General features: G+C 38.1%; 1 protein-coding gene and 1 pseudogene across 1 annotated transcript; one reads left to right on the top strand and one right to left on the bottom strand.

The window, feature by feature from the left end:
- Positions 1 to 1691: 1691 nt before the first annotated feature.
- MYH1 (myosin heavy chain 1) lies at positions 1692 to 25352 on the top strand. Its single transcript, XM_036223217.1, has 39 exons — positions 1692 to 1740; positions 3224 to 3467; positions 3566 to 3709; positions 3818 to 3974; positions 5091 to 5118; positions 5884 to 5998; positions 6090 to 6182; positions 6316 to 6379; positions 7007 to 7105; positions 7198 to 7301; positions 7453 to 7591; positions 7796 to 7914; positions 7997 to 8146; positions 10072 to 10242; positions 10369 to 10681; positions 10782 to 10855; positions 11964 to 12051; positions 12134 to 12251; positions 12548 to 12671; positions 12760 to 12896; positions 12995 to 13250; positions 15320 to 15562; positions 15653 to 15829; positions 15910 to 16055; positions 16135 to 16225; positions 16311 to 16700; positions 17255 to 17381; positions 19010 to 19128; positions 19280 to 19476; positions 20705 to 20888; positions 21156 to 21321; positions 21412 to 21536; positions 21943 to 22251; positions 22338 to 22541; positions 22880 to 23005; positions 23096 to 23266; positions 23528 to 23632; positions 23755 to 23850; positions 25173 to 25352. Exons 2-39 carry the CDS (start codon positions 3264 to 3266, stop codon positions 25323 to 25325), a joined length of 5826 nt encoding a protein of 1941 aa, XP_036079110.1. The 5' UTR covers positions 1692 to 1740; positions 3224 to 3263; the 3' UTR covers positions 25326 to 25352.
- Positions 18094 to 18208, bottom strand: LOC118604886 (annotated as a pseudogene).
- Positions 25353 to 27472: the final 2120 nt, after the last annotated feature.

Genomic DNA, 27472 nt, shown 5'->3' on the forward strand with positions numbered 1-27472 from the left:
AAATCCTATAGAGAGTGTTATTTAAGTGTCTTCTTTTACTGAGAATTATTGCCCACATTTTCCAGATGCCTGATAAAGAAAACGAACATGTCAAAAAATAAAATGTTATACCTGTGGTAACAAATAAAATGTTAAGAGGTGGTTAGGGAAGCCCCTTACTGTCTCCTGTAAGATCCTTTCTGATGGCTTTAATCCACTCTAGGTAGAAAAGTGTTAACCAGCAAGCATACTAGACTACACAAATCAGTGACGAGGATCTAGATTACTGTGTGGTTTGTGAAGATTCTCTTCTATTCTTTGCATCTCAGTCACTTTATTAGTAAAACGAGGAATATGGATTAGATGGTCCCTCACTGTAATAAAATCATGTAACTGTTACAACCAGTATCTCCAGACATCTGCTTTAATAAGGCAACCTGTTTCCATTAAATCGATTGAAATATAAGTACAATAATACAGAAATGGTTGCAAAACAAGGAATGTTAAGCAAATTTGGTGTCAGTTCCAGACAGACAATGCAGACATAGAGGGGCACAAGCCCACAGAGACAATAAAACAAATATTTTAAAATTAAAAATAAGAATAGAGAACAATGTTCAGGTACCACCTGTAAGCAAAATGTGAAATATATACCACAGATAGCTGATGGAAGAGAAGTCATAGTTGCTGTATTCTTATGTAGAGATATGCCCTATTTTCTAATATTTTCCTATGCTGAGTTTCATAAAGGAAACAGGATTTCACAAGCGACTTGCATTTAAAAAAAGAGAGAGAAAGAGAGAGAGAGAGAGAAGCAGACCATATTTGGAGCAAGTCTGATTTGGGAGTGGTATGATGTGACAATAAATCAGAGGTGACTGACCAGAGAAAACAAAAGAAGCTAAACAAAAGAAGCTATATTTAGCAGCTCTTCATGAAACAAATTTTAAAATTAAATTTCCCAGCATTTTTGAAAAAGCACAATAAATTGAAAAAAAAAAGTCACGCATCTTTGGGAGGAACTAACAATCTTTTTATAACTCTCTGGTAAAGATCAGAAACTTCCTTCCTTAGTATAATATTTGCGATTGTGTGGGCAGTTGACAAGACTTCACACAGGCAACTCAGTGAAACAGAAGAGCAGCAGGCAACAAAGTGCAGGGATTCCAGAACAGAGGTGCCTTTGAAACACCTTACATTATTCCAAAGGCAGATCATTTTCAGATTGCCAACAACTCAAATTATTTATAGGAGATTGATTCACGTACTTAACCCAATGTGAGAGGAAATGCTTCTAATTATATCCAAACATCTTTAATATGAAGGGAATTATGCTTGGAGACCTTCATTGCCAAAAACATGTTTTGCCAAATACATTTTGAGAAAGAGGAGGAGGCTACATGTTTTCCATATTTGATCCTATAAAAGTACCCTTGGAATGAGTATGACTTGTCTTTCCTCATAAAGCTTCAAGGTAAGTGTGTGTGAGGACAGGGCTCTGTTTGAAGGACAGACAGTAAGGGATGTCTGGCTGTTCGCAGGCACGCCGCACATCCTGGCTCCCATTGCTATTGGCAGCCCTTCCAGTGAAGCACCAATTTACTCTGGAGCAATTTTAATTAGATGTTTTAGTGTTCCCAGTCATTTCCTGGTTCTCAGTTAAGAATTACACATGCTATTATTGGGAACTGTTAGAATTTAATTCAGAAGAAATTTGTTTTTTCTTACAGTTCAGACCCACTTCAAGGTTGTGTTTCTAAGGTAAGACATGGATCTTTTTCTGATTCCTCTCAGGGTGCAAAAAGCCTTCTGCAATGGTTTGAAGAGTGCTCAGGGGTTTATAAAATAAAAGCATTTCAATTTCATGGCTGATCATGTTTCTCTTAAAAAATTCTGAAGGGGACATTAGAAACTGGTTCTCATTTATTTATACCCTTTGCTATATAGGAAAATGCTTTCTCAAAGTCTTTAGGATTTTTATACATGATCTTTTCAATTTCTAACATTGTAGTTTTTCTTTTAAATAATAGAATTAAAAAATGCAATACAACATTTCAATGCTATTCTTCATTTATAGAGAAAATGTAAATTTCCTATACCATAGCTTCACTATATAATATAAAAAACCTTCAGATGCTGTCTAAATAGATTTAATCCTTGTCTTGAAAGAGTGGCTTAAATGTGCATGTTGTTTCACAATCTGTAAAATGAAAAATTTTTAAAATATAATACGGAAATGATTGTGAACATTTTCAGCAAAACAAAGGATTTTAGTTGTGTTATCTGAATCACTGTAGTTTGAATGGGAAAATGTGAGAAAGTTTGCCCAAGTGCCTTGAGTTTTCCTGGAAAAGATATCTTTATTATTATAAAATAGATTACCTATGGTCATTATTGACAGGATTAATAGATGTTAAAATGACAAGAGAGAAATCTTGAAAAGAAAATTTTTGTGAAATTTTTATATTAGTAGTAAGGCAAGAAAATATAGGTAATGGCATTTTATATTTAGCCTTTAAGAACCAATAAAGACAGATGAAGAAGCCGAGTTTGTGAAAATTATAATACAGGAACATGAGAAATTGATAAATAATAAAATACATTTTAACAAAACGATGAAAAACAAAGCTCCTCACATTTGCATTTTCCTTTAGTAGGCAGTCTTTGAAAATGCAAATCTATAATGAAAAGATTTTCACCACATATAAAATAGTTCCTAGAATTTTAGAAACATATTTCACTTGTCCTTTTAATTCACAAAGCCAGCTTTGAGCCGTTTGCAGTATCCAGCATGTATTCTAAGAGATGTGATGGGTGCCACAGAGGGAAGGAAAAGTACTCCCTGCCTGCAAGGTGCTTATAATCCAATTGGAAGATGAGAACTATAAGTGAAAGAGATGAAGAACACCCTGCTGTCATCTTAGCATTGTGTTCTGTATACGCCAATAATAGGCAGCTTATAAAGATTAATATGCATAACAAATGACACACAGAAAGCAGCTACAATATCATACAGTAGGTGAGCCAGAAACAAGTCTCTTTCCAAATGCATGACTAAGTGTCTGTCAGCACTGTCATATAACATAGAAACTGACGTTTTGCCTCTAGCCAAACCAGGGAGTAGGTCACACTCAATGTAATACTAAGCAATCAACTGGTCAGTGAATAAAGAATTCTTTTTTCTTAGTGTGAATCTGACAGTCCAGTTTTCAAATTTCTATACCACCTTTTCTTTTTCTGCCAGGCAGAGTCTTCAACTGGGCTGCCAACAATAACTCGCAGCCATGAGTGGAGACCAGGAAATGGCAATTTTTGGGGAGGCTGCTCCTTATCTCCGAAAATCAGAAAAGGAGCGCATTGAGGCCCAGAATAGGCCCTTTGATGCCAAGACATCTGTCTTTGTGGCGGATCCAAAGGAGTCCTTTGTGAAAGCAACAGTGCAAAGCAGGGAAGGGGGGAAGGTGACAGCCAAGACAGAAGCTGGAGCTGTAAGTAAACATCTGGAGATGATTAGAATGTGCCCCATTTTGGGTTAGGTGAGCTGACACTTATTTTTTGATCTGGCCTCTCTTATTTGATTTGACAGACTGTTACAGTTAAAGATGATCAAGTATTCCCCATGAACCCTCCCAAATATGACAAGATCGAGGACATGGCCATGATGACTCACCTGCATGAGCCCGCTGTGCTGTACAACCTCAAAGAGCGCTATGCAGCATGGATGATCTACGTGAGTGCATTCTCATTGCCTTCCACTCATGCGGGCCGTTACCATTATTGAAAAGTAGTAAATTATTAAAATTCTCATGAAATAATGTATTTTTTCCTTTTGGTACAGACCTACTCAGGCCTGTTCTGTGTCACGGTCAACCCCTACAAGTGGTTGCCAGTGTACAACCCTGAGGTGGTGACAGCCTACAGAGGCAAAAAGCGCCAGGAGGCCCCGCCCCACATCTTCTCCATCTCTGACAATGCCTATCAGTTCATGCTGACTGGTGAGTGGCTCCACTGTCTTTCATATGAATCATTTTACCGCCTCTAACCACAAAATGTTAAAGCTAAAAAGACCTTTACAAATACTCTAATTTGACCACCTGATTATACAGAAGAGGTGGCTAAAACACAGAGGTACATGCTGTCAAAGCAGACACTAAAACTCACTTCTACTGATGCTGCTTCCGGGATTTTATCAGACCATGCTACTGCTCCATCCCATGAAGCTTTTTCAGTCTCCCTGCTTGAAAAGACATGATTTGTTTTATATATGAAAGCAAAAGGAGTAAGATTAAGTAACAACCGAATCAGATTTCCTGAATAGAAATGAAAAATGTGTTCAATCATTTTCATGCCTAAGTTTCTTATTGATTATTGATTAGATATTTTAGAAGTACTGTTATCTCATTGAAGTCATCAGAGCCCTATTCAGATATGATATGCTCCCTTTGAATGAAGATGGTGTTTGGGGGCTATAGGCATCTAAACAAAAGTTGTTGTCCTTCCCCTTTAAAGGGGTTTTATTCTGATTGAAGTACCCTTTTCAACTAATCTTTCTTTGACCCAATGTCATATATTCTGGAAAGACCAATCAGAGTTAGGGTTGAAGTTTGTGGCTATGAGACACAGGCAAGTGTGTGAGAGTGTGTGTGTGTGCGCGGGCGTGCGCGCACGCGCGCATGCATGGCCAATAGATACATTAGGAAGTAATTGTCAATCATGGTTTGATTAAATCTATTTTAACCTATTAAACCATAGTCCAAACCCTTAGCATATTATGCATTTTTCAGTTATATGCATTAATCAGCAAACAGAATGACACTGAAATCTGCAGATAACAACTAGGGACTGTGTCCGCCTTTGGCAAGAACTGCTCTTTGTTTTAAACTGGAACACACTTTCTGGGAGGGTTTAAGGAATTTAAGATATGATGACGTTTTATGTTTCTCTTCCCCAATTTAAGAAGCTTAAGAATAATAACATATATAACTTTACATACTATATTGAAAAACTCCATTGTAAATGGTACTTACATTCAGTATCTTAAGTGTTTCCTTGTACAAGGTTTTGTTTGTGTAACTGGTATATATGCTGACTGTCCACTGTTTTTCTTCTAGATCGGGAAAATCAGTCTATCCTAATCACGTATGTATCATTATTCTGAGCCTTATTAGTATTTTACTCTCAATAGAAAAGGACAAACCAAAAGAAGAAATTAGTTAATGCCCATATACTAAAGCAATGGCATGATAGCCTGAAAGCAGATATCATTGGCTCTTATTGTAAGGTTTAGAATGCATCAGAATATAAAATAATACTGCAAAGTACATCACTTGCTACTCCAGTCTCGTAAGTTCCACAGGACTCACCTGGGAGTAAGCGATGTAAAATCTTTTCTCTGGACATGGCCAGAATCCAATACAGGGCAATGAGCAACATACGACCATCAAAGGTTGAGCAGTTTGGAAATGTTACCAGCATTTCATTTTTAAGGCCCATTTGAAGAATGTCTATTCCTTCAAAGACTTAATTTGGGCCATGTCTTTAGTCTAAGTAAACTGAAGAACACTTGCATTGTTTCATAGAGTTTTTTTACTAATTGTTTCATTTACTGCCTAGTTGCCGAGTGGTTGCCTTTTGGGCCCCTTGAGCCCAGGTTTCAGCACCTAGAAGAGAGCCTGGCATATTTTAACAAACGTGTATTACATGAATAATGAATGAATGTCTCTACTTTTTGTCGGTTCCAAGGAACAGAAGTGAGATGGGCTATACGTAGGCTGAAGAGAAAGATCTAGTAGACTCTGACAGACATATAAAAATAGATGCGAAAGTAGTAAATGCTGATGGTGTAGGCAGTTTCATTTTTCACAAAGCTTAAGTCCTCACATATGTATGCTCACTGTTTGACAGTGGAGAATCTGGTGCAGGGAAGACTGTGAACACCAAGCGTGTCATCCAGTACTTTGCAACAATTGCAGTCACTGGGGAGAAGAAGAAGGAAGAAGTTACCTCTGGCAAAATGCAGGTGAGTCAGACAGCCAGAATCAGAATCAAGACTGTCAGGGCTCTCAGGACGTCTGGAACCCCAGATGTGAGGACTGTTCTTGCCTTTGCAGGGGACTCTGGAAGATCAGATCATCAGCGCCAACCCCCTACTGGAGGCCTTTGGCAATGCCAAGACCGTGAGGAATGACAACTCCTCCCGTTTTGTAAGTCTCTTGGTCACGGGAGGTTTTCTCAGCTCTTAAATGCCAGAGAAAGCACGTCTGAATTATTATCCCAATCTCATCTTCCTTGTGTGCTTCAGGTTTTGTTTATAACATCATCTTTTTTACTTGCAAGGGTAAATTCATCAGGATCCACTTTGGTACCACGGGAAAACTGGCATCTGCTGATATTGAAACATGTGAGTAACAGGACCTCCTAAATGGAATCCAAGAATGACAAATGATGGTTTGGAGGAACACTTTGCTTCTCCCGCTGAACCTGTATCCTGTGAAACACCATTCTGCTGCCAAACGTGCCCGTGGTTAATGCCAGTCTTATCCACAGTCCGCAGTGTGCTTTACCCATGTGAGGCATGAGCCAATGATTCTGTAGGAGCTGCCAGCAGCTGTTGGGCCTCACAATGAATTTCAAATGTTTCTCAGAAAACACTAACACTAGGGGTAAATGAGTTGCCCGCGGGTTGCATGTATGCAGTTACTTCCTAGTCTGAGCCTTGATAAATGTTGTTTTCTACTAAAAAATGAGAAGACACTCTGGGCAGGAAGGGGTTATCAAGAATCAGTTACATTCCAAATGTCAAGGATCTTCTCTATGAGAAATGCATATGGGTCACAATGCTTTAGTTTATTTCTGGAAATGGTAAGAGCCACTGCCATTGTAGAGAGGTAATATGTGGCACCTCATGGGAACTTTCAGCTGAAATCTCGAGGGACCAATGAGATACAGCTTATTACCCTAAGTGCCAACATCATTCCAGGAACTTTATAATTTTCCCCCCTAATCTGTTGGCTACTTTCCATTGCAGATCTTCTGGAGAAGTCTAGAGTTACTTTCCAGCTAAAGGCAGAAAGAAGCTACCATATCTTTTATCAGATCATGTCTAACAAGAAGCCAGACCTAATTGGTAAGAAAGACCTCAAACTTATAAGCTAGAAGGTAATCATTTTATTAACATCTTCTAATGTAATACTTATCCCCTGAACTCTGTGTACTCAGAAATGCTCCTGATCACCACCAATCCATACGACTATGCCTTCGTCAGTCAAGGGGAGATCACAGTCCCCAGCATTGATGATCAAGAAGAGTTGTTAGCCACAGATGTAAGTTACACATGCCATTTTCAAAAAATCCATTATGTATGAGAATGACAATAACAACCTGCTATAGGTGTGTATTTAAGCATATAGGATAAGTTCTCCTAAATAAATGAGTGCCTCTGCCTTAAATTTGTCTTCTCGTCTCTCTTGGTAGAGTGCCATTGAAATCCTGGGCTTCACTTCTGATGAAAGAGTGTCCATCTATAAGCTCACAGGGGCAGTAATGCATTATGGGAACATGAAATTCAAGCAAAAGCAGCGTGAGGAGCAAGCTGAGCCAGATGGCACTGAAGGTACCAAATAAAGCTCCATCTGTGTTTAATAAGAGGATTTTGTGGGATGGGGAAGCCCATTCCTTTACACCTAAGCTTCTGACAGACAGTGACCACTTTACCCCCATATAGACTTTCTATAAAGTGATTCACCAATTACTCTGTCCCTATGTATTTTGGGGCAAGCAGTAGATCATGTTGGTTACCTGAATTGTGTCTCTACAGTTGCTGACAAGGCAGCCTATCTCCAGAGTCTGAATTCTGCTGACCTGCTCAAAGCCCTCTGCTACCCCAGGGTCAAGGTCGGCAACGAGTATGTCACCAAAGGCCAGAATGTGCAGCAGGTAAGTGCACAAACTCACACACATCCTAGGCCTTTACAACATGTCTTTAATAACTCCAACAGTTGTCACTATGTCTGTGAAGGTGTACAATGCTGTGGGTGCCCTGGCCAAAGCCATCTATGAGAAGATGTTCCTGTGGATGGTCACCCGCATCAACCAGCAGCTGGACACCAAGCAGCCCAGGCAGTACTTCATCGGGGTCTTGGACATTGCTGGCTTTGAGATCTTTGACGTGAGTTAATAGAACCTTTATAGCAGGAAAGTTTACAAAGTTTGCTGCTGCAATCAATATTGGAAAAGGTCTATGAAAAATAATTGTACTACATACTATGTAGACGTGTGAAATGAGACCAAAAGTCCATGAAAGGGCACGAACTTTGGAATGAGACAGATATGGACTCAAATTCCACTCTTTTGATTCCTACCTGTGTGAATTTAAATAATGGGAATAGTATCTCACCATATAGGGCTAATTCGACTAGGACCTATGGGTAAATCACTAAGCACCTATAACATACTCACTTCTGAGATCATTCTGCCAGTTACAAGATTTCTGAATTTCAAGTCCTAAGCACAAACCCCAAGTACATTGTTAGTATTCAGTAAATGATTAAGAAGATGATGAGAGCAACAATGACAGCTAAGAAAACGGTAGGGAAAATGATGACAAATTTTAAAAAAAGTATTTAAAGAGGATATAAATGATGAATAAATAAATAAATAAATAAAATTCTTAATAAGCTTTTAAAAATTAAAAAATAAAAAGGATTGAAATGGTATTGTAAAGAAACTTAAAGCTATCTGCCTACGGAAGACTACATCCCAGATACCTTAGGAAGCAAGGAAACCAAAGTCCTCTACCTGACAGCAGTATCACAGATATCCCTGATCCACAAGTTGTATTTCTACACCTTTTTCTATGAGTAGACTGATAGACACTGGAGGAATCTTTCTGAGTTTTAGGGATAAGATCATTTCTAAAAATTCTCAAGCCCACATGGGAAGAAGGAAATAGTCTGGCACCAAGCAGGACAAGAATAGTAATTCACAGTTTTTCAAATAAAAAAACTAATGACAGCATATACTTCAAAAAAACTAACGACAGTGTATACTTCAACTTCTTCGAGTTTTTTAATAATGAAATCATTGAAATGTAATTCATATATCATAAAATTCACATATTGAAAGTAGTTGGTTTGATGATTTTTAGTATATCCACAGATATGTGCAACTATCACAGAAATTATTTTAAAACATTTCATCACCCCAACAACAAACCCTATCCCCTTTCTCACTTTCCTGCCCCCATCTTTTGACAACCACTCACCTGCTTTCTGTTTCTATAAAATTGCCTATTCTGGACATTTCATACAAATGGAATCATGCAATATGTGATCTTTTATGATGGTTTCTTTCACTTAGCATAATGTTTACAAGGTTCATCTGTGTGGTAGAACCCCTTTGACTTCTGCATATGGTGCCACTGTTCTTTGACAAGAGAATTTTCAGTTGTGTTTACATCTAGCTGTCCTGAATAGTAAAGCAGACCAGTTACAAACAGTGACTCTGATGTCAAAACATTGGAGCCCCTACTAACAGCATTTTGCACAGTTTGCTTAACCTCTCTAATCATGTTTCCTCATCCATGAAATGGGCAAACAGTAACACCTTAAAAAGGTGGCTGTGGTGATTAAATGCAATAATTTATAAAATGCACTTAGCACAGTGTTTAGCAGATAGTAAATATTCAACAAATGTTAGTTGAATTTTTATTCCTATTAGTAATAACATAAAGACTACAATAGTTCAAATTAATCAATCTTAGCTAGTTATACAACACAATCATAAAGAGATAAATTACTAAGAAACTTCTGATCAACAAAAATTGATATTATAAAAAACGAATAATTGTTTTATTGCATTAGGAAGCATCGCTCGGCCTGTTTATTTCTGTTTAAGAGATATTTCTAACAGGTGTGGTGACACTTCCTAACCCACAGCAACAACAAAAGACTGGAGGAAGAGAGAATCTTGCTATAGGCAAAATGAAGTCATGACATCATAAGAGGGCAGTTAGGCTAGCCACCTAAGAAAGGCCCTTATTAAAGAGATTTCATTATAAACTGAATGCTAACTTGTATTTTCTACTTATTTTAGTTTAACAGCTTGGAACAGCTGTGCATCAACTTCACCAATGAGAAACTGCAACAGTTTTTCAACCACCACATGTTCGTGCTGGAGCAGGAGGAATACAAGAAAGAAGGCATTGAGTGGGAGTTTATTGACTTCGGGATGGACCTGGCTGCCTGCATTGAGCTCATTGAGAAGGTCTGTTTTGCATTTCACTAACCATGTTTTGTGATAACTGAATTATTCATTGCATCTTACTTTAATTCTTTATACAGAGAAAAATGTTTAAATAGAATCATAACTTTGCATGCGGTCCACTTTTAGCCTATGGGCATCTTCTCCATCCTGGAAGAGGAGTGCATGTTCCCCAAGGCCACAGACACCTCCTTCAAGAACAAGCTATATGAACAGCATCTTGGAAAGTCTGCCAACTTCCAGAAGCCCAAGCCCACCAAAGGCAAGACTGAGGCCCACTTCTCGCTGGTGCACTATGCAGGCACCGTGGACTACAACATTGCCGGCTGGCTTGACAAGAACAAGGACCCCCTGAATGAAACTGTGGTCGGGCTGTACCAGAAGTCTTCGATGAAAACTCTAGCTTACCTCTTCTCTGGGGCAGCAGCAGCTGCTGAAGCAGGTAATTCTCAATAGAATTAAACTTTTACTTAATGTATAGAACACAAACAGAGAAATCTTGTACTCTGATTTCTTGTGCTTTCTCTGACTGATTTCTTTAGAGTCTGGCGGTGGTGGAAAGAAAGGTGGCAAGAAGAAGGGTTCTTCCTTCCAGACTGTGTCTGCTCTCTTCAGGGTACAAACTTCATTTTCTCTAAGTAGATTCAGGAAATTAAGTTTTACTTTACTGTGTGGAGAAGGGAGAATAATCTTGCAAGGATTCTAGAACTGGATGTGACTCCAGGAGACAGGTCAGCAGGCAGTGGTAAAACAGAGTCTCAGGGAAGCTTGTTGTAGTTTGTAAGAGATACTCAACATAATATAAGAGACACAGGCCTCAGTAGGGATAAGAGTGAATTGCAGAAGTCAATATCAGATAGGAAATTTCAATTTGGAGGCCAGAAAATGAGATCTTTGACACTCAAAAAATTCTATGGAATAGGATGAAGCAAAACATGAGATTTACTTGAGCTTCTGGGAGTCTTCAAATAATGTAGGTATTTACGTGTATATTGGCATAGAACTAAAATGAGTAGATTTCGAAAGTTGAGAATAGAATAAATAGTGGTAAGAATTGGAAGCTGAGCTAAAAGAATAAGTAGCCAGATGTGATAAGAAATAGCTCTTTAAGGAAATGTTACTTTTCTTTTGACAAGTCCATCTGGAATAACTGAAGCTCTAGTTATTCTGAAAAACCAGAATTTCTTTGGAAAACATCTTACACTTGGTAATATGGCTGTCAGTTTTCTGCCAATTCCCAGAACAAGGCATTAAAAGGCAACTTGGAACCGGAAGGAGGACACAGATCTCTAACTATAGTAAGGAATAAGCATATGATAGGAAAGCAGATACAGCTGAAAGTCAGATAAAGAAAGAAATGGAGATTTGTAGGAAGATACTGGGTTATTTATAAAACCAGACTACATATCTAGGCAAAGGAGTGTGGGTGTAGTATTTCCATATGTTTAGAATGTCACATTAAATTTACAGCATATGCTATCAAATTCAGCAGCAGTGAATAACCTCTTCAATGTCTAATAAAAAATATGTATATAATACACAGAAACAGGAAATAGATGTCTATTTTGGGAATGTGGAAATTCCAGAGGTAACTCTTTGCAAATTCACATCTGGATACTATGCATTAGAATTGAACGAATGTCATGGAGCACAAGAATTATGTCTGTAAATGCAAATGTATGAAACAGTACACTTTTAAACCAAACATTCATATGGTTCTACAGGAGAATTTAAATAAACTGATGACCAACTTGAGGAGCACTCACCCTCACTTTGTACGGTGCATCATCCCCAATGAAACCAAAACTCCCGGTAAGACATTTTTCATATGCCGACAAGCTCCAGTGTGTTTGCTATAGACCATGAAATGAGGCATGTGTACTCTTCCTTTTAGGGGCCATGGAGCACGAACTTGTCCTGCACCAGCTGAGGTGTAATGGTGTGCTGGAAGGCATCCGCATCTGTAGGAAGGGATTCCCAAGCAGAATCCTTTATGCAGACTTCAAACAGAGGTCAGACAGACTTTCTCACTGTGAATTATTTTAAGAGATTTTTCTTATTTAATGTTTCAATGAAAGAATCCTCTACACCTATTAAAATCAAAGAGAAGAGAAACAAATTTAACAGACTCTGTGTTGACATACCAAAAGTTCGACACACTTTGAATACATAGAGAATAGATAAAGAGATAGATATGATTTCTTTATTTTTATTGGACTACCCAACACCTATGTTGTTTCTGTAGTAAGGTAGGAAGATTCCTTGTTGAAGACAATAGTTATATGATTCATTTGTTTGACTTAAACAGATATAAGGTGTTAAATGCCAGTGCTATTCCTGAAGGACAATTCATTGATAGCAAGAAGGCCTCTGAGAAACTCCTTGGGTCCATTGACATCGACCACACCCAGTATAAATTTGGTCACACCAAGGTAATAGTCTCTAGAGCCTATCTGATGCTATCCATGTCCCTTTGAAGTTTAGGTAAAGTTTCTGATATGTAACTCTGCCTATGCTCAGGTCTTTTTCAAAGCTGGTCTTCTGGGGCTCCTAGAGGAGATGCGAGATGACAAGCTGGCCCAGTTGATTACCAGAACCCAGGCCAGGTGCAGAGGGTTCTTGGCGAGAGTGGAGTACCAGAAGATGGTGGAAAGAAGGTATTAATAACAATACCTGACTAAACCCCATTAGCCTATGCTTTCTTATTCTGATTACTATTATAAACTGACTTTGAAAATTTCTGTTCCTATCACAGAGAGTCCATCTTCTGCATCCAGTACAATGTCCGTGCCTTCATGAATGTGAAGCACTGGCCCTGGATGAAGCTGTATTTCAAGATCAAGCCTCTCCTCAAGAGTGCAGAAACAGAAAAGGAGATGGCCAACATGAAGGAAGAATTTGAGAAGACCAAAGAAGAGCTGGCTAAATCAGAGGCAAAAAGGAAAGAACTTGAAGAGAAAATGGTAACTCTGATGCAAGAGAAAAACGACCTACAACTCCAGGTTCAAGCTGTGAGTGTCAGAACCCTTTTCTTATAATCTCATGCTAAAATTTCAGTTTAGCAATTGCTAGGGTAAAGTTAAATTCCACCTTACTGTCAGTCTTTCCTAATTCACAACTCCTTAGACTGTCTATAAAATTTTATATACAACATTACTAAAAAGCACCATGATAGGATTCCTTGCTGATGAAAAGAGAAAAATAAAAGTGTTTTTCCTTTCCCCCTATTGTTTCCCCTAGCAGAAAATGGGCAAGAAATAAGCTAAATTCTCCATACTAAAAAATACAAATAAGGGCAGTAAAAAAAGAACAATATTAACAACTAAGAAGGAGGAGATTTTGTGATGAAAATGTATATTCTAAATTTTTATATCTCTGGTCCCCTGGCAACTTCCCTCTCAACTAACTTTTGAAATTCTCTAGTACTTGAAAGAGTAGGATCATTGCAAGGATAATGGCAATACTTTTTATAAATAGTGTCAATTTGATGCAAAACATGAGAGATTGGGTTGATGTTCTTTTTCTGATGTCCTAATAAATATCCAGAGGCTTAGGAAGAAATATTTTATCAAACATCACAGTCTAACCCATTTTTGTGACCCAAATGACATGAGAATTTCAGTTGCTACCACTGAAATCAACAACACAAATATTAAAGGTTATCCTCTAGTTTTCTGAATTCAGAAGGGACTCTACATCGGTCTCATTGGGAGTATTGGTTTTAGACACATAATTAGAAAATGTAAAGAAAGATGAACTATAAATACCTAGGTTGGCACTGTGATTCTCTTTGCAGTTTACATAGATCACAGTTTTCTAAATTGTGATAAGGAATAATTGTAGGGGATATCTAAGTTTTATCCAATATACTCTCCTTTGAGTATAGAATGGCTTTATTTCAACATTATTATATCAAATATACATTTAATAAATATTTGATGACATTCCAAAAAGTAGGGATAGAACTTTGAGCAAGAGGTATAGTCCCTACTCTCATAAAGATTATAGGCCAACTTTTATCTCTTCTCATGAGAAACAAGCTTGCTACTTCACTTGCTACTTCACTAAGTTCCATCTTTTAATATGTTCAGATTCTCTTAGTTCACCCAGGTACACCTTTTAATTCTCAGCTATTCTGTCACTGTAGGACATGTCACCCTTTTAAGTCATTTTTTCTGATATTACCCCTTCCTCTTAGCTACTTGATAGATACCCAAGAATTTTATTTCTTTTTCATATACTAAAACTTTCTGAAAATAAATATTAAATAAAGAAAACTGACTGATCTGAATTTATATACCAACACATTAAATATAAGTTACCATACCATGTAGGGGAGACAAAAGTCTTCCTCAACCTTCTTAGGGTCTCTGGATGGGTCTGAAGTTTAAGGACAAAGATAGATTAACAGGAGAAAAGCATACAAATTTTACTGAATTTACATATACATTAGGACATTCACAAAAAAGCGAAGACCTGAAGAAGTGACAAGAGCAGAAAGCTTTTATATCTTTTAGACAGGAAACAATAAATTTGTGAAGAATTGACAAGAGAAGGGGATATAGGCTAGGAGTAGTTCACGATGAAGAAGTAACTAGGAAAATAGGGTTAGTTGAACAAGGTTTGTTTATACAGCCTTCTCAGTCCTAAATTCCCCATCTCTGGTGATAAGAGTATCATCTTTCCTCCTGGTACAGAGAGAGTACCATTCATATGAGAGTTTTATGACTTGTTTCAGGGAAGAAGGGTGAGGAGCAGATGTCAAAGTGAACTTCCTGCTTCTGCCATGTTTCTCAAGCTCCTCCAGCTTAAGATTTTCAGTATGTCAAAGTGCTGTATTTTGAGGTAGTGTGTCTTGAACCCCATGATTAGAAATATAACTGTATCATAATTTCACCAACTATGACTTAATTTTTTTTATCTTCAGTGCTGTAAGTGTCCAATAAATACTTCCTAAATGATAGAAAGCTAATAAAAATTCAGGCGTAAAATATCATGTACTTGTTTGTTTCAAAATTTTAGTAAAATCTGAAAATGGACAGAGAATTGAAATATGAAAGTGTTTTTTGTCCCTTCTCAGGAAGCAGATAGCTTAGCTGATGCAGAGGAAAGATGTGACCAGCTGATCAAAACCAAAATCCAGCTGGAGGCCAAAATCAAAGAGGTGACTGAGAGAGCTGAAGATGAAGAAGAGATCAATGCTGAGCTGACAGCCAAGAAGAGGAAACTAGAAGATGAATGTTCAGAGCTCAAGAAAGACATTGATGACCTTGAGTTGACACTGGCCAAGGTTGAAAAGGAGAAACATGCCACAGAAAATAAGGTATGAATCATATTCTCCTCCACTATTTAAAGGTTCTAGAATCCAATAAACTGCTTTATAGTAGAAACAACCTCTTCCTTGACCTTCTAGGTAAAAAATCTCACAGAAGAGATGGCAGGCCTGGATGAAACCATAGCTAAGCTGACCAAGGAGAAGAAGGCCCTCCAAGAGGCCCACCAGCAGACCCTGGATGACCTGCAGGCAGAAGAGGACAAAGTCAACACCCTGACCAAAGCGAAGATCAAGCTAGAGCAGCAAGTGGATGATGTAAGTGTATTTTTAATAACCATTTAAATGACATTTTTAATATACTTTCAGTGTTTAACAAATTTTACTTTCTAATTTAGCTTGAAGGGTCTCTGGAACAAGAAAAGAAACTTCGAATGGATCTAGAAAGAGCAAAGAGGAAACTGGAAGGAGACCTAAAATTGGCTCAAGAATCCACAATGGATGTAGAAAATGACAAACAGCAACTTGATGAAAAGCTTAAAAAGTAAATGGAAAGAACAAAGTTTAGATGGGGAAATTACTATTAATATTTCTGTGACTGACATAAAGTGTTTTTCTAACAGGAAAGAGTTTGAAATGAGCAATTTGCAAAGCAAGATTGAAGATGAACAGGCCCTTGGGATGCAACTGCAGAAGAAGATCAAGGAGTTACAGGTAAGTACATGACTTCCACCTTTTCTGGGCATTACAAAAAATCAAAACTGCCATGAATTCACATGAATGTCGATGTCATTCCCAGGCCCGCATTGAGGAGCTAGAGGAGGAAATCGAGGCAGAGCGGGCCTCTAGAGCCAAAGCAGAGAAGCAGCGCTCTGACCTCTCTCGGGAACTGGAGGAGATCAGTGAGCGGCTGGAAGAAGCTGGTGGTGCAACTTCAGCCCAGATTGAGATGAACAAGAAGAGGGAGGCTGAGTTCCAGAAAATGCGCAGGGACCTGGAAGAGGCCACCCTGCAGCATGAAGCCACTGCGGCCACCCTGAGGAAGAAGCACGCGGACAGTGTGGCTGAGCTCGGGGAGCAGATAGACAACCTGCAGAGGGTCAAGCAGAAGCTGGAGAAGGAGAAGAGTGAGATGAAGATGGAGATCGATGACCTTGCTAGTAACATGGAGACTGTCTCCAAAGCCAAGGTACAGTCGTGGTTTAAGTAAGTCTTAAAGAAATTTATGTAAACAAGTGTAAAACAGGTGTGAGCAAGCCTTCCAAGAATCAGTAATGGGCAAGAGACTGGTCGGAGGGTGACAAAGTGCTCACTCTTTCCAGAAGAAGAGCCATACCCAAAGAATATGCATAGTGAAAACTTAAGCTCCTTTAAATAAAAAAATACATTCTGAGATTTTAAAACAACTTACCTTGACTAACTCCTTTTGTTTTTCTCTTAAGCACAAATACATAATTTGCTCCTCAAAACAGTCTCATAAACTGAATCAAGTATCATTATTCTCATATCACAGATAAGCTAATTGAGTGAAGATAGATTCACGAAGCGATTTAGTGGCAGTATATTTCAACCATGTACTCGCTACTCTTTCTCTCACAACACTTCCATTGTTTTTGTTCGTAAAGGCAGTTTATTCTCAAAATAAATGAGTTAACACAGCTCCTTTGGACTACTTAGGATTATTGAAAATTTCTATGGTTGTAATACATGCTTGAGATGGTTCCTACCATTTTATGAATGCAGGGAAACCTTGAAAAGATGTGCCGTACTCTAGAAGATCAATTGAGTGAGCTTAAGTCAAAGGAAGAAGAGCAGCAGCGGCTGATCAATGATCTGACGGCTCAGAGAGCACGCCTGCAGACGGAATCAGGTGGGCCTTTGACCCTGAATGACGAATTTACCTTGGATGCTCAATTTGCTAAAAAACTGCATTCAATTGCTTGAGATCACATACCTTCCCAGGAGGCGCCCACTCATACGAACACATTATTGAACACTGGCAGGGACTACATTCTTTTGTTTTGCTTTGTTTTGTTTTTGTAACAAAGAGATCCAGAGTTTTAAAACATTTTAAAGCCGATTTCACTTTAATCAAAAAGTTATCAAATAAAAAGTATACTTCACACTATTTATTTTCACTTTTCAAAGTGCCAAGAGTTATTTATTACTTTATCCTCATTAGTGTGTGTAATGTTTTCCCCATTTTAAAGATGATAAATTATGGTAGTGGTGAAATCATTGGCCAAGAATGTTTACTCCAAATCAGAGAGTCTCTGCATTTACTACTCACCCTTTCACTTGTCCAACACTCTACCACAGTTCTACCTCCCTGAGAGAGAGGTAACACAATGAAAATTGTTTTATGAGTCATCTGGACTGTTAAAGTAATAGGCAGATCAAAGTGTTGGAGAACCACTTTTTCATATTTGTTCAAATATTGTTCTTTCTAGAACAAAACTTAAAGTAAGGTTTTTATTATAGTTATACAGGTGTTAAGCACACTTTATGAAAAAGAAAGATTGTATTCTCAAAGAATCAAAATGCTCTTTGTTTTTTTTTGTTTGTTTGTTTTTTATTATTTATGCCTACAGCACCTGGACTTCCTAGGTGGTCTCCCATCCAAGTACTAACCAGGCCCAACCCTGCTTAGCTTCTGAGATCAGAAATCAGGCTTGTCTGGGTGGCATGGTCATAGACTGTGAACCATGGCCTACTGGGGCACAAACCCAGGATTTTCTGTGTGTAGAGCAGACATGCTAAACACTACACTATAAAACCACATCCCAAAATGCTCTTTGTAATTTCACTTCCTCAATACATGTTTACTCTCAGTAACTTAGTGGTACGGAAAAAAGTGAAAGTTGTCATTCTTATTAAATGTTAGAAATAAGGTGTCCAGGTAACACGTTCAAAAACTGGTGCTAAAAGTCTTCTCTCTCTTTTTAACATGATAGTGTGTATTTTACGAATTATGATGATTAAAGATTCGAAGATAAATTTAACTGCCATTTAGTTTCAGAACTGATTAACTATCCATAAACCAACTCAACCTAGGGGTGGAAGGATACTTGACTGTTTCTTAATATAAAGTTGCTTCTAGGACTTTTTTTTGAACATCACGTCTACTTACAGAGAGGATTGTTCAAAATCTCTTGTTTTCCACAGAATAAATTCTTTGTTTCAATCAACTTTCAACGTAAGGTAAACTAACACGACACTATTGCGTTAGATAAAAAGCACTGGGATGTTTTGTTGGTTTGATTTTCATTACTTTTCACACATTTCTTCATTAATTTATATTGTGGTCAAATAATCTTAAGTATCTCCCAAAATCTTTTGTGTTGTTCATAAGTGTGTAATTTTCCTAAAGTTTTCCATATGTCTCATTTTTACATTTTTCTCATCAGGGTAAAGTGGATGTTGGTAGTTTGTTGTAATCCATGCTCTCCCGCTTTCCTTGCTCCAGTTTTTTAATTTAGAGCTTTACTTTCCATATAGGTGAATATTCACGCCAGCTAGATGAAAAGGACTCATTAGTTTCTCAGCTCTCAAGGGGCAAACAAGCATTCACACAACAGATTGAGGAGCTGAAAAGGCAGCTTGAAGAAGAAATAAAGGTAAGCCCTATTTGTTATTGTCATCCTTGTTTGGGGGGTTATCTGTGTCTTGCTTGCATCTGCAGATTTTCTTCTGGTGGGCTATAGGACCATAAAGACTAAACATCACTTTAAAGATATAAAATTAAGTCACCAATCTCTATGTTCTCAGGCCAAGAGTGCTTTGGCCCATGCTCTGCAGTCTGCCCGCCACGACTGTGACCTGCTGCGAGAACAGTATGAGGAGGAGCAGGAAGGCAAAGCTGAGCTGCAGAGGGCAATGTCCAAGGCCAACAGTGAGGTCGCCCAGTGGAGGACAAAATATGAGACAGACGCCATCCAGCGCACAGAGGAGCTGGAAGAGGCCAAGTATGTTCTAGACTTAGTTAAAATGGAAATATCTGTGTTAATAATCAAAGTACATCTGCTATAATTACTAAAAGGGCAAATACCCATTGCTCCCAAAACAAATAAAAAACTAGGGGAAAAATACAGGACCATAAACCTAAGCAAGAAAAACAAATACTCTAGATTGTCTAAGGAAAGAAATTAAGCTAGACAGTGAAAAGAGAAAGAACATAAGGCAAGAGGGAGCTGAATAATTATTTTTTAAAAAAGGAACTTTTCACATCATTCTCTCTATGTAAGTGCAGATAGAATAAGATGTGATTACATTCTTCTATGCCTCTCCTCTCTTATCAAATAACAAAAATATTGGTTCAAAGTGATAAGTATATTTGAGGAAAATAATAGAGCTTTAAAGCACAGTTCCTCCTTCTGAGATGTGAAAATATGGCTATGTTGAAAAAAGCGGAAAATATATTGTTAAAGACTAAAAAGTAGTCATAAAATTCTATAATAATAAAGAAAATTATTTTATAACGGACTAAATATTCAATGCAATAAAAAATTCAAGACTTGACTGTAAGAGGGGAAATTGAGACAGGAAGGGGTCTACTTATTCAACTGAAAGATTAAGGAGAGATCTAGTCATTTATTCTATGGCTACTATACAACAACCACATAGTTGGAATTACAATGTTTTGGTGGAAGAGATTGAGTGGAACACTCAGAGAAAAATTTATATTGATTTAGGAAAGCTTCTTATTGAAGAATTAATGAAAAGCTAGTAAATAAGAAATATAATTAGACAAATTCAAGTATATTTTATTTGAATTCAATTAATATAATATTTGAGTATTTAACACATGTGGCAGCCTACAAGAAAACAAAGATTAGCAAAATAGATTCTATCCCTCTGGAGATCAAAATTCAATAACAGCAATTCAAAATAGATATTAATATTCTATAAAGGAGACATAAACCAGTCACCTTAAAGAGTAAAATGTTGACTTGAGCTGATCATGGTCTTAAAGCCAGACTATAAAGTACAGCAATATTGAAATTTGGGTCGTTTTCAGTATTTGGTTGGTAGGAGAGCGGGAATAAATTAATATAGCACTGGACTTACAATACAAGCTTGAAAGACAAAGTATTTCAGTAGTCTGACTGTGGAAATCACTCTCTTGTACCCACTTTGAAACAATCAATTCTGCTAATGGCCATATACTTCTGTCATCCTTGTTTCACTTTTCAGGAAGAAGCTGGCCCAGCGTCTGCAGGATGCAGAGGAGCATGTAGAAGCTGTGAATGCCAAATGTGCCTCCCTTGAGAAGACCAAGCAGCGGCTCCAAAATGAAGTGGAGGACCTCATGATTGATGTGGAGAGAACGAATGCTGCCTGTGCAGCCCTGGACAAAAAACAAAGGAACTTTGATAAGGTATTCTGCATGTGTTTTAATCTCAGCCTCCAAAATACAATTAAGATAGCCTGCTACCTTCAGGGTACCTTATTCAAATCATCTGAAGGCTGTTCTCCTGATCCATGAGTAGCTGGGGTAGGAGGTTCCTGTGATTGCTCCTCTTCTTGTTCATAATTATTTTTTATTCCCAGATCATCTCAATTCTGTTTGAGAGTTGCCAGAACAAATAGTTTTATATAATCAAACTTTCTCCATTAAATTTCTTCACCATTCCTTGCCCCTCAGGTCCTGGCTGAATGGAAACAGAAGTATGAAGAAACTCATGCTGAACTTGAGGCTTCCCAGAAGGAGTCCCGCTCCCTAAGCACAGAGCTGTTCAAGATCAAGAATGCTTATGAGGAATCCTTAGACCAACTTGAAACCTTGAAGCGAGAAAATAAGAATTTGCAACGTGAGTATATTTTACCTTTTCTTTAACAAAAGAGTTTAAAAAATGTTTTCCCTCACTGAACAAAATTTTTATACTTTTATTCGTCAACAGAGGAGATTTCTGATCTCACTGAGCAGATTGCAGAAGGAGGAAAACGTATCCATGAACTGGAGAAAATAAAGAAACAAGTGGAACAAGAAAAATCTGAACTCCAGGCTGCTTTAGAGGAGGCAGAGGTAGACATTTTATTGTACACTCTAAAATAGTTATGAGAGAAATTAAGGGTATTTTGCATGCAAGTACTGGTGAATCAAAAGAAAAGAAAAATAATTTTTACTCTGTGTGCTAAGCATGGGAATGAAGAATTAACCATGTATACAACTAACATAAGTGATGTCAGGACTATGCTAAACACTGAGAAAGCAAAGATGAATAAGTTAAGGACCCTTCACAGCTTCAAGGGCACATCTACCTGGGCAGATAGAAGCATATAAAATCAACAGTAACACATTGTAGAAATTTCTATAATAGTGGAATAAAGATGTGTTATTTATGGCAGCACAAAAGTAGGAAGATATTCCTATTTCTAGAATACTACACACTTCCTTTCCCTGCTAATGCTACCCTCTTGCTGTCATTAAGGCATCGCTTGAACATGAAGAGGGAAAGATCCTGCGCATCCAGCTGGAGCTGAACCAGGTCAAGTCTGAAATTGACAGGAAAATTGCTGAAAAGGATGAGGAAATTGACCAGCTGAAGAGAAACCACATTAGAGTCGTGGAGTCAATGCAGAGCACACTGGACGCTGAGATCAGGAGCAGAAATGATGCCATCAGGATCAAGAAGAAGATGGAGGGAGATCTGAATGAAATGGAAATCCAGCTGAACCATGCCAACCGCATGGCTGCTGAGGCCCTGAGGAACTACAGAAACACCCAAGGCATTCTCAAGGTAAATGGGCTCAAGAAATGGTCCCAGGGCAGTCGGGTGACTGCTGCGCTGAGAACAAGATGTCTCAAGGATCATTCATTCCACAGGACACTCAGATCCACCTGGATGATGCTCTCAGGGGCCAAGAGGACTTGAAGGAGCAGCTGGCCATGGTGGAGCGCAGAGCTAACCTGCTGCAGGCTGAGATTGAAGAGCTGAGGGCCACTCTGGAACAGACAGAGAGGAGCAGGAAAATTGCAGAACAGGAGCTTCTGGATGCCAGCGAGCGTGTCCAGCTCCTGCACACCCAGGTGAGTAGAATAAGAGAATAGTGAAAAATACAGAGGAAGGAAAATATAATCCTTACTCATATCTTAGTACTGTCTAAAAATTTATTCATCATGTTTCATGGAAGATAAAGTTTAAAGCATTCATTGTTTTGGAATTAACAATAATTTTGTTTGTCCAAACTATTACATCCAGACTTGATTGTCTTTTAAAATAATGTCGTCAACTCAGATAATTTTTGGAACAAGAAAGGATACTAATTAGTAAATTTAATTAACTAGTTTGTGATTTCTTTAGTGCATTGAGCATCCTAATTTTGCTCTGGTGTACTTAACATTTCTATATTTGATATTTTAACCAGAACACCAGTCTGATCAACACCAAGAAGAAGCTGGAGACAGACATTTCCCAAATCCAGGGAGAAATGGAGGACATTGTCCAGGAAGCTCGCAATGCAGAAGAGAAAGCTAAGAAGGCCATTACCGATGTGAGCAGAGGGCAATGCAGTGGTGGTCAAATTTGAATTTTGATGTGCTATCTCACCTTCCTCAATGGATGTTATTTTATTGCTAATTAGGCAGCCATGATGGCTGAGGAGCTGAAGAAGGAGCAGGACACCAGCGCCCACCTGGAACGGATGAAGAAGAACCTGGAACAGACGGTGAAGGACCTGCAGCACCGTCTGGATGAGGCTGAGCAGCTGGCACTGAAGGGCGGGAAGAAGCAGATCCAGAAACTGGAGGCCAGGGTGGGTCTGATCAGCATATATCTCTTCTCATTCTCGTCTAACACACGATTTTGAATACCTAGCACTGCTAGATGATGTGGAGCATACGGAGATGAGAGATAGTCCTTGCTACCCAAGAGCTTATAAGGGGGGTGGTTAGACTACGGCATCAAAAATACCAGAAAGCAGAATAAATTAAGTACTATAGGTCATTTGAAAAGTAGAAATCCATTAAGTGAAAGGATAATAATTAATATCTTTAAAATACCCATCTTCTTGCAGGTACGTGAACTTGAAGCAGAAGTTGAAAGTGAACAGAAGCGAAATGTTGAAACTGTCAAGGGTCTACGCAAACACGAGAGAAGAGTAAAAGAACTCACTTACCAAGTAAGGAAAATGGCCTGTCTAGATTTTCACTCCAGTCTGCAAGGGACTGAAAACCAAATGTACAAAAAAATATAATGGTATTTGTACTCTCAAGAAACCCACTCTTTAAAATATTATTTCAGACTGAGGAAGACCGCAAGAATGTACTAAGGCTCCAGGATCTGGTGGATAAACTGCAAGCAAAGGTGAAAGCTTACAAGAGACAAGCTGAGGAAGCGGTGAGTTCAGAATTCCTTGGGGTGACTGGGCAGCTTCCAGTTCTCAGATATGTCCAAGCCAATTTGGTGAAAGGAATGAAAGAAAAGAGGGGTAAAATGAGGAAAGATGAAAGGAAAATGGTTCAATGAAGGTCTGAAAAATGAGAAGAAACAAACCACTTGATAGGCCGGGGGGAAAGGTTTTAAGGATGGGGAAGAGCAAATGCAAAGCTTCTGAGTGGAAAAGAGTCTGGCTCAAGAAGCAGAAGGACAAGGGAGATTGCAGTAGACACGAGGCTGAAAAGCTATACAGGAGGAGGATCGCAGAGTCTTCTTGGCCATTATAGGAAGTCTGGATTGTATTCTAAGGACGAGATACTGGAAAGCCACAGGAGGGTTTTAAATTGGGTTAATCTTGCCCTAGTTTATATTTTTTAAAAAGAGTATTCTGGCTAGTATGTGGGGCATGATTGTCAGATGACATAGGTACAGCAAAACATTTTAAGAGGCTTTTCAGGTGGTCCCATGGGTTGAATTAAGATAATAGTGGAGCATATAGAGAGGAATGGAGATATTTTGGAAGTAGAAATAAAATATGCTAATAGGTTGCACTTGGGAGGTGAGATAAAAGAAACCAAAGGTAATTTATAAAGTTATGGTTTGAGTAGACAGGTGGACGGTGTATTACTAAATCTGAAGTTTTTCACAAACTATTATTTAATAGTTCTAAGTTTTATTAATGTGCTTAATTTGAATGCCGTATTTTGGTTTGTTCTACATGGGCCTTTTTAAAAAGAGACTAAACCAGAACTAACCTTCTCCAATTCACTGCTATATATTTGAACATAAGCAAAGACCATTCAGATTATTTTAGGAAATAATCAGCTTCTTCTTTAATTTCTAAACTGCCCTAAGTGGCAATAATTTATACTCAAGTGGCAATAATTTATGATCAAGGCTATTAGTTTTGTATAATATAGATTGCATATCTGCATTTTTAAAAGGTCTAGATCCATTCTCAGGATTCTGAAAAAAAAAAAGAGACTGGAAAGCTGGCATATTAAGGAGTAGCTCTAAGATGTTTAGAAGTTCCAAAAGGAGAACTTTTAGAACATCTTAGAGACAAATGTTACCTGTACCTCCTTGTTATCCATGAGTTCAAGATGCATGAGAAGAGTTAATACAAAAAAAGAGAAAGTTCAAAAACATTTCTCATTTTTTTTACAAAGGTTTTACTAGGGTGAATCATTTTTAAGTAAAAAGCAAATTCAAGACCCATTGACCTAAGTAACTAGAAATTCTGAACTTTATTCACTCCTAAATACATTTCCATTCATTCTCAGGAGGAACAGTCCAACGTCAACCTCTCCAGGTTCCGCAAGCTCCAGCACGAGCTGGAGGAGGCCGAGGAGCGGGCTGACATCGCTGAGTCCCAAGTCAACAAGCTGCGAGTGAAGAGCCGCGAGGTTCACACAAAAATCATAAGTGAAGAGTAATTCATTCTAATGCCAAAAAGTGACCAAAGAGATGCGCAAAATGTGAAGTTCTTTGTCACTCTGTTTTGTACTTAAAGTTTTTGCAGATAAAAAATTTATTTGCAAAGAACTTGTCTCTTTTTTCTTCCACTGTGTCAGTTTACCTTTTTATACATCAAAAAAAGAAGCAACCATTTTGTTTATAACATATGGTGAAGGACTTAGTCACCAGAAATAAAAGGTGACGGAAGCAGCCAGGCCAGTCCCAGTTAGTAAGTGCTCTAAACCATACCTGCCCATGTATGGGACAGGTGTAGCCTCGGGGCAGATCTTAAGTATACAGAAAATAGAGTATTTAGTAAACCTTGCTCAGCAAAACATCAGCTAGTTATCATAAAAGCAGATTTTGGTTAATGAAGTTAGTCTTGATCCCAAGACTGAGTAAGAATACAGTAAAACACTAATTACTCATGCAAAATTTAAAAAAAAAGGAAAAAAATAGATTATACCCTCTAAAACATTTAAAATGCAAACTCTTCACCATAATAATGTGAATTATTAAATTGGGATTAGGATTCCTTGAGAGGGAAATACATTCTATAGATTTTCTGACCCTTTTTAAATACAAGAGATTTTTGTTTTTTTGTTACCCACAGATGTTTAGTTGTTTATTTTACTGAGCCTCCTCCTTGTTATTACATTAGAATGATAAACGAGGGTTAAGAATGAATATGTTTTTAGTATTTATTCTCTCTTTAGATACTTCTGCACCTTTTACAAGGCTTCCTCCTCATACTTCTAATAGCAATAGAAAGCCAATTAGTATTTTTAAAAAGTCAGCTTCCCACTCTCATTATTTTATCTTTAGGTTGCTACATTGTGCCTTTCTAAAGTACTGTGGCAAATATCATCATGGTTAGAATGTATAAGGTAGTAGTATTACTGCTACAGATTTACATGTGCTGAGGGTATCTCATTTTTTAACTGACAAGGAGCAAGTAAAATAGCATGTATGTTGACTAGTAGACTGATAACTAAGATCTTACAAGAACGGTACACAACCTGGTTAAGAGAAATTAAATGTTTTTAATTTTATTATCCAGTAAGTTAAATTATTCAGCTACACACCCATGGACTTCAGGTCCTGAGGAAGAGTCTCTCTGGGTTGTTATGTACCTTCATTTATTTTCCATTGGTCATTGGACTGATTACTCAAACCCTGCATATTGAGCTGACTTTAAAGTGATTTATAAAGCAGTTTTTAATAGTCCTCAATATACATCCAATTTTCTTCAAATGGTTACAACCTAATTGTCTAATTCCTCCTTGTCATTTCATTTGGTTATTCTCTTAATGAGGGAAATGAATAGACAAGTGTTAAGCAAAGAGGCAGGAAAGGAAGGTAAGGTCTGATAACAGTAACCAATCTAAGTTTTGCCCTCACCTATACTGACCCCCTTGGAACACATGAGACTTCTTATGCTCCTGGAACATCCCCACCACACACCTCTTGCCTTAAATTGAAATCTGTCCCTCCTTGAAAACAATACTCCCCTGGAAGCTCTCTTAAGAGGTAACCATTACTCTCTCGTGCTTTTCGAACTCCTTAGTCCTGAGCTAGAAATGAAATCCCTCCCTCTCACAATCCTCATTGCTGCTTATCCTCTGGTAGAAAGCTCTTCTTTCTTTGATATTCCTGCTATTTGGCTATTCCACATAAATAGGTATGTCACCTGCTGACTTCATTCATTAAAGATTTTGGCACCTCTTACCTCTCCACTCAATTCTTACCACATTTCTGGGGAGCTTCAAAGTCCACATGGGTGATTCATCCAATACATTGGCTTCCAAACCTCCACTGCCTTCTCTTCCACTCAGGTCTACACACAACCTCACTCCAGAAAATGCCCAATATTCAATGTCACCAAATTAAGCATCTCCTCCCTGATTTTTCAGCTTGCTTGTTGGACTATCCCCAACTTAACAGTTCTTCAACATGATTGGCACCTCCAGTATTCTGGCTTTTTACTTCTTCCATATTCATCAATCCCTATTTTATCTTTATTTCTCTCCCAACTAAGCAAAAATTCATCATCTGTCTACTCTTGACAACACCCTAAACATCCTTACCATGCCCCATGTCATTGTCATACTTGAATGTAAAAACA

The sequence above is a fragment of the Rousettus aegyptiacus genome, unplaced genomic scaffold (genome assembly GCF_014176215.1).
Source record: "Rousettus aegyptiacus isolate mRouAeg1 unplaced genomic scaffold, mRouAeg1.p scaffold_m13_p_6, whole genome shotgun sequence".
Taxonomy (NCBI): Eukaryota; Metazoa; Chordata; class Mammalia; order Chiroptera; family Pteropodidae; genus Rousettus; species Rousettus aegyptiacus.